This window comes from Thamnophis sirtalis, unplaced genomic scaffold (genome assembly GCF_051295495.1).
Source record: "Thamnophis sirtalis isolate CommonGarterSnake01/CBP01778 unplaced genomic scaffold, rThaSir2_p1.2 scaffold_12, whole genome shotgun sequence".
Classification (NCBI taxonomy): domain Eukaryota; kingdom Metazoa; phylum Chordata; class Lepidosauria; order Squamata; family Natricidae; genus Thamnophis; species Thamnophis sirtalis.
Window position 1 is genome coordinate 56,632,655 of NW_028261392.1, and position 8,135 is coordinate 56,640,789.

Genomic DNA, 8,135 nt, shown 5'->3' on the forward strand with positions numbered 1-8,135 from the left:
TTTAAAGGTTAGTTGTTTAAAATACACAGTGGTTTTAAATGTAAAGAATAGCCGAACCAATACATAAGTCAATCATACAGGCAACTTATTTTTTTTTATTTGGGTGTTTCAAAGGTAAATCATCAAAGGATGTAATATCTAATGGAGCCCTTGAAAGTCTCTTGATGTCATTAATTATCAGTCTTCTAAGTTGCTTTAATTTCTATTTCCATAGGCAGGAAACCTTAGAGTTTTTGAGATGTTATCCTTTTAACTCTTCTTCAGATATTGAAATGAAAGCTTTACTCATCCACCTCTTTGGAGGATGTCAGCACATACTACAGCCACTTTCCTAATCAGCTGTTCCAAGAAATCTATTCATTTGACCCAGGATGAGCCTTCTCCATAGGCCAAAGGGTGACTAAGTCCCCATGCTCCTTGTTGACCAAAGGGTCTCTTGAGTAAGGACGCTCTCGTTAAAATGGCACAAAGTGTATTCAGGCCCCTGCCATAATAATAGAAATAATACCTTGTGTCTTGTAAACTACAGAATAAAGAACCGAACATATACTTTTGTGCATGCACATATTTGCACATACACATACCTGTGAAAATTTAACTTTGGTTGTTTTAGATAGTCGTGTACTTAAAAACATTTTTCTGCCCATTTTGGTAGTACTGGGTCACACCCAGAGGTGGGTTGTTTATTTATTTATTTATTTATTTATTTATTTTGTATGCCGCTCACTCCCGAGAGACTCAGGGCGGCTTACAAGTAAAAAAGGGAAGGGGAAGACATAAAAAAACAAAACAACATTAAAAGGTCCACACATTCACAACTTAGGGTGGGGCTGGACAAAGTCAGCAGCCCCAGGCCTGCCGGAACAGCCAGGTCTTGGTCGCTTTGCGGAAGGCCGGGAGGGTAGTAAGGGTCCGGATCTCAACGGGGAGATCGTTCCATAGGGCCGGAGCAGCTACAGAGAAGGCCCTCCCCGGTCCGATACCATGTAGGGCTTTAAAAGTAACGACTAGCACCTTGAAGCGTGTCCGGAGACCAATGGGAAGCGAGTGCAGCTCGCGGAGGATAGGTGTAACTGGTATCCTACCAGTTCGCACCAGTTCAGTAGTACCGGTTCGTCAAATCTACTGAACCGGTTAGAAGAGGTTCCACCAGTGGACCCGGAAAGCAGGCCACACCTACAGAAGAGGTTCCGAAAATTTTTGAAACCCACCACTGGTCACACCCCAGTTGAAGGTTCTAAAGATAACACAACCCCCAAAAAATCTAGTTTTATATATTAAACAGGGTTAAAATAAGGCCATCACCTTTTTTAGGTGCCAATTTCCCATTTATACCTTATGGATAAAAGAACATAAACTCATATCTATATACATCAGAGCTGTCATTAGACCCATAAGGCAATAACCTGAAAAGGCAAATATTGAGAGGATGGGGGATGAACGGAAGAGACTGTAGGAGGCTAGGGGAGAGGCATTCTGTGCCCAATAATTAGCCTTTTTCAGCTGGCCAAGATCCTTTTGAATCCTGATTCTGTCTTCTGTAGAATTTTGCTATCCCTCTTAGCTGGGGTGGCCTAACCCTTAATGTACAAATTTGGGTAGGTTGCTTAAACAGTTACGGAAGCATCTAGTAATGGTAGAGCAGTTTTTCTCAACCTTGGCAACTTGAAGATGTCCGGACTTCAACTCCCAGAATTCCCCAACCAGCGAATGCTGGCTGGGAAATTCTGGGAGTTGAAGTCCGGACATCTTCAAGTTGCCAAGGTTGAGAAACACTGTGGTAGAGTTATTTTGTAAATATACTGGAGGACGTCATCAAATGTATTGTTGAAATCATTATACACGATAAACTCTGGCAGTGTGACAACTAGATTCCAGATAGATTTATTTCTCATTTTATAAGCAATAGCAGATAGTAAGCAATAGCAGATAAAAGTGTAACATTTTAATATAGTTGTCCCATGTCAAAAGCATATGGACAGGAGAATTAGATTTCCTATCCCAATGGTGCCAGTGTTCATTTCAAAAAAAGAAATCCAGGTAGATGTTAATAGTGAAGCATTAATACTATTCTTATTACTGTCCTAAACTTGGTTTTAAGAAACCTATTGATGGGTGATCACCAAGGTCAAGTGTCAGATCTTAATGCTAAGAAATAAAGGACAATACCACATATGCATAATGGATATGAACATTGCATGTTCCATTTCTTTCTCTGGAACTGCAGATAGGCAAACTGGTTCCACCACAAAACCGCGATGCCCTTATCCGCGCCGACATAAGTGCGGAGGCAAATTCGCGGCGTCCAAAGCGCTAATAAAAAAAACGACCCTACCGCCGCAACAACAGCGCGGTGACAGAAGGGCGTTCTACATGCTTCGTTCTTTGCCTCCAAAGGTAGCCCTCCTCCTCCAGCTGACAGCGGCAGCGGGCACGGGGCAAAGCGGGCTGCCCAGCAGCAGCAGCCCGCGGGAAGGGTCCAGCACAGCCGCGGGGGGCATCAGGAAGCGGAGGAGGACGCGGCAGCGGCGGCGGCTGAGGCTCTCCCGGGGCCGGCGAAGCGGGCTTGCCCGGCGGAGGCAGGCTGCCCTCTTCTTCCTCAACAACATCTCCTTGGACGGGCGGCCTCCGCCGCCGGCGCCTCCCCCGGAGGAAGAGGCAGGGCGGGCGGCGGCGGCGGCTGAGGCTCTGCCGGGGCCGGCGAAGCGGGCTTGCCCGGTGGCGGCGGCCGCCCATCCAAGGAGATGTTGTTGAGGAAGAAGAGGGCGGCCTGCCTCTGCCAGGCAAGCCCGCTTCGCCGGCCCCGGGAGAGCCTCAGCCGCTGCCGCTGCTGCGTCCTCCTCCGCCGCCAGGGCCCCCCGCGGGCTTCCTGCTGCCCTCCGCGGCTGAGCTGGACCCTTCCCGCGGGCTGCTGCTGCTGGGCAGCCCGCTTTGCCCCGTGCCCGCTGCCGCTGTCAGCTGGAGGAGGAGGGCTACCTTTGGAGGCAAAGAACGAAGCATGTAGAACGCCCTTCTGTCACCGCGCTGTTGTCCCCGCGGTGATGACGCGCGATGATGACGTCGCGACTTTAGTGACGCGATTTAATCTCCGCTATTTTGCGTAGCGCGGTTTTGTCGTGCCACGAGGCAAACTTTTCATTGCAAAGCAGCATTGCCCTGATGATGCCAAAGTTGTGACAAAACACGTCTTCAGACATTAAGCAAACACTAAAAGATAAATAAAATAAAGCAACTGGCAAAAAAATATAAGAGAACAATTAAATGACTTGGCTTTTCCACTATCAATCAATGGAATCTTATTTTGCATCATAATCCATGCCATAACTCAGAGAAGAATGTTTGCAAAAATTAATTGGTCATCACGCAAACACTCACACTCAGAAATAAAAAGCTACTCTTAATCTAGGGAGGTTTGACATGTATTATTTGCACCCTTTTGTTTCCAGAGGTATATTTTCAGGAACCCTATACGGAATAATGCAAAAAAGAATTAGGATGGCTAAAAAAACAAATTCCTTCTATGAAAAAAAAATCCCTGAATCAAAATTGCTCATAAACAGTAGGTAAAATCTTAGAAAGTGAAACACACACGGGAAGAAGATCCAGAATCTATAGATTCCAATAGCCTTAAAACAAAGTTATTCAAGTGGTTTCTTTACTCCTGCATTATGCTGGGTCATTGGGAAAATAGGCTAGTGTCAAGTTTTAATACCAGTTTTTGGTTAGTTTCAGGCTAATTAAAAGTCCTGCTGAAAAGTTTTTGGAATTCATGACTCTTCATCATACGTTTCATTTTTAAAATCCTGCTCTTTTTAATTTTATTCCATAATTTTACCATAGTGCTTATTTATCAGGACCTGCAATTGTTTAAACCACCAATTTCTTTTCCTTCCTTATCTAGTCTCTAGAAATACAGAGAGATTGCACTTAAACCTTCTTTTCTTTAGTTTTAGTTCTTTTAGTGCATTGATGCAAAACAGGTTGTGAAACTGAGAATTAGTAAACTCATTGACACTGGATGTGGATTATATACCTGGCTGTTCCGACAGGCCTGGGGCTAAAGAACTCCCCCCCCCAATGGTATGGTTGTCGTGTGCTTTTAAATTGTGTATTGTTATGTTCGTCTTTTTTATCCCTTGTCTGTACCCCCTTCCCTGACTTGGATTGTGAGCCGCCCTGAGTCCCCTTCGGGGAAAAGGGCGGCATATAAATGCAATAAATTCCAATTCCAATATCATTTCAATTCATAAACTGATGGTGATTTGCTGGAATGCATTCCCAAATATATAGGTTAGTCCCAATACCATGATAGAATTCTGCTATTTTATGATAGTCCTTGAAGACAATGTCCTCTGCTGTATTTTAAATTTAAATGTATCCTTCTTTATAATAGCTACAAATAAGTATAAGAGTTTATAGACTGTTTAAATGCATAAGTAAATGAATAAGTAGGTGGATGAGTGAATGAAAGTTCAAAAAACGATCTTGTTTTTTCATTGTATTTAATAATGGATGAAACTTAAAAGAAAGTTTCTTGTGATCCCTGAAAAACTTTTTGAACAATGGTATGAGGATGATGATTTAATTGTCATAAGACATTTATCTCAACAGCCTTCTGCTTATATCTTGGGTTTTAGCATGAAGCCGGGAAGAAAGTAATTAAAAGAATGAGATAAAGCCAACCAAAATATAACAAGAACTGTTCACGTAAAACTATCTGCCATCATATTCTTGTAAAATAGTGTCTCTGTGTGAGAGAGATAAGAAGTTTTAAAGTGCATCATATCTTTAAAGATTGACTGAGAATCAATCTTTCCCTTGTTCACAATTTTCCTTTCAAAGTGTTTTTACATTTTCACTTAAGAAGAAAAAGCTTTTAATTATGCTAATTTGAATGAGAAGTTCGTATTACTAACCCCATGTTGTGCAATACATCATTCCACCACCCACGATAAACCTAACAGTATTTTGAGTGAATTTGGCTCCTTATTCTTTAACTATGTCTTAACCCTTAACCACAGACCTGAGGTCATAGTGACCACAACAGTTTTCCAAATTGTAAATGTGATCAATAAATGGAAACTGTAACTAGGCAAAGCAAATTTAACAACATATCCCACCTATTATTTTCATAGATTTAAGAAAATTTTACGAGGGGTCATGATGACCTCATGTCTATAATAGCGTAGCCAAAGTAATACCTCTGTGGTTTAGAGTTAACATACTTTTTTTTTTAGGGTTATGCATCCAAATGCAGTTTACCTTTCTGATCCCAAGCTCAGTGAGGAATAAAGGCTACAGCTTGGTCAGTTCACTTGCTTAATTCCTCCAAAACAAATGAGAACAGAACTTCCCAACATTTCTTTAGTCAGGCATCTCTTCTGCACAGAGATGGGCTAAGTTTTTATTCTGCCAGATTGCTGCAGTGTCTCCACTCGCTCCATCACCCTCATCCCTTTGATAGGCATAAACTTGTTCTCTCACCTCTCCAGACATGTGTGCGGTAAGGCTGCTAATCCTTTGCACATCTTGCCGTGTGGTTATTGTGTCCTTGAAGACAACCAGATGGTGTGGGAGAAGGCAGAAGCGCTCGCTGTATGTAACACAGCCTGCCTTTTTTCAGAAAGATATAAAGCGGCTGCCTTGACTCCCAGCCAACCCCTTTGGCCAATCACATTCAGCCTAGGGTTTCTGAGCAGAGGAGCAGAGATGAGAAAGTCACAGATCAATCACCGGGCAGAGATAGGTGGAACTTTTTTTGCCCTTCCCTCATTTTGTGTTCCACAAATTAATTACTGCTCACTCAAAATCACTTAAAATGGGCTTGCCTCGTCTTTCATCCTGTCAGATTATGGGCAAATTGTTTTCTTCTATTTGTGGAACAAAATAAATAGAATAAATGGAATTTGCCCTGTGGGGCTAATTGTGATCATAATCATGGATATTCTAAATGCACATTTGTAACTGTGAAACTGTTGCTAGTATAACTAGCTCGGGGCAATGTGATATCTGCTTGGGTGCATCTAGAGAAGAAATAAACTCAGTCATTTTCACATATTGCTATCTATATTAGGTATCTATTAAAGTAACTTGAATAGGTTTTAGGACTAGATAAAGTAGCAATGTTTCTAGGATGAAATATGAAACTCCAGGCTCTATTTTCCAACAAACACAAAAGAGAATTCAAACTACAATGTTTCAGCCTCCTATTTTCCAACAAACACAAGTATCCTTCTCTACTAAAAGGAAACAAAAGGGCATTACTGCAGATATGTAACAACTAGCTGCAGAAGTGTCTGCAAAATATAGTACAAAAATTTGAGACGTCTTTTACACGTTATAAAAATGGAACCTTGATTGCAGTCATTCCCACCATCTTGGCTTTTTTTTTAAATAAAAATTTTATTTTCAAACAAACACAAACACACAACACATATAACATAAAAGCCTCTTCAACTACACACAGTGTGTCGATTGGTTACAAGGTCTTTCTGAGTCCTTTCCATAGTCATCGCTTGAATTTTATCAAAATTCACATAGCGTCAATCAAGATATCTTTGTATACATTGTTGTTATGCTTCCTTTGTTTGATTATCACTATTGTTTCTCCATTTAGACAAGGTATTCTAAATATAGGAGCCGAGGTGGCGCAGTGGTTAGGGTGCAGTACTGCAGGCCACTTCAGCTGACTGTTATCTGCAGTTCAGCGGTTCTAATCTCACCGGCTCAAGGTTGACTCAGCCTTCCATCCTTCCGAAGTGGGTGAAATGAGGACCCAGACTGTGGGGGCAATTTGCTGACTCAATTTGCTAAAAATCTGTAAACCGCTTAGAGAGGGCTGAAAACCCTATGAAGCGGTATATAAGTCTAATATATATATATATATATATATATATATATATATATATATATATATATATATATATATATATATAATGATTCATTATATCATCTTCAATATATCCAATAATAAAGGTTTTTTTAAAATCCTATTCTGTCATTCTATTATTTTAGCATTGATAATTCTCTAATAATTTTCAATTCCATGTTTTCCCCCCCATTATTAGTATCATCAATCTAATATACATGTATAGAAATTGTTATAAACATCCATTAAGCCTAGCTATTATTACATCCTTTCAACATAAGGCATGTTAAATTTGAAGTAAATTTATATTATGGCATTTCATTACATCATCCTGAAATCATCCAATGATATTACATCTTTATATTCTATTCTATATAGAATTGTTTATCTTTTATAAAAAGGCTTTTCAACATCACTTCCATAATCCTCACTTACAGTTTGTATACAATTTCATATTATCAATCTAGCATATATAAATGCTTTGTTATCATTATTAATCATTTGACTATAGCTATTATTACATTGTATATAGCACTCAAAATGTAACTAAATTTAACTAAATTTTGTTGTGACATTTCATTTCATCATCCTGTATTCTTCCAGAAATAGTGTAGTCCAATATCTCTTGCCATTTGTAAAGTCTGTATTGTAAGTGTTTTCTTGATAAGTCTTATGTGGACTTCTCTTATGAACTTGTTGTTCATTGCATGCCTTATAAGGATTCGAAACCCTCTAGCTGCTCCTTTTATCAGCTTAACTTTTGTTATCATTAGTGCTTCTGCCGAGATTACTCTCATTATTTCTGCCAAATTTTCTCTCCTTTCTTCATCTATGTTCTGACATCTGAAATAAAGTTCCGGTTCATCGATCTCTCCTTTCCATATTTCACACTTGTCATTTTCCTCCACTCTGTTTGCTGTCAGTGTCAACAATTTTCTTATCATTTTCATATGTCTGTGATTTTTTGAGCTATGTCCTCAAACTTCATCACTGTCCCCATACTTTCTGCATTTTGATCTATAATTTCAAGTCTCTTTTCAATTCTCTCTGTGATTATTAAAACTTTTTGAATTTCTAAGAAATTTTTTTGCAAAGTTAGTGCCTTTTCTTCTTCACATTGTGCCATTTTCCAGGTTATAACCACTGCCAAAACATCTGAGACTTTTTAGGTTTCAAACAAATTCAGTGGAGTTTTTCAAATCAAAGCTTTCTCTTTCCTTCAAAGGATAAACAAAATGTTTTCCACTGATCCTTTCAGTAAACAAAG

General features: G+C 39.8%; 1 protein-coding gene across 1 annotated transcript in view; it reads right to left on the reverse strand.

The window, feature by feature from the left end:
- The window catches only part of LOC106547700 (regulator of G protein signaling 5), a 30,924-nt gene extending 25,287 nt beyond the window's left edge, over positions 1-5,637 (reverse strand). The window contains exon 1 of the mRNA XM_087726719.1: positions 5,485-5,637. Within this exon, the coding sequence (XP_087582845.1) occupies positions 5,485-5,528 (44 nt within the window). The 5' untranslated portion in view covers positions 5,529-5,637. The remainder of the gene's footprint in view (positions 1-5,484) is intronic.
- Positions 5,638-8,135: the final 2,498 nt, after the last annotated feature.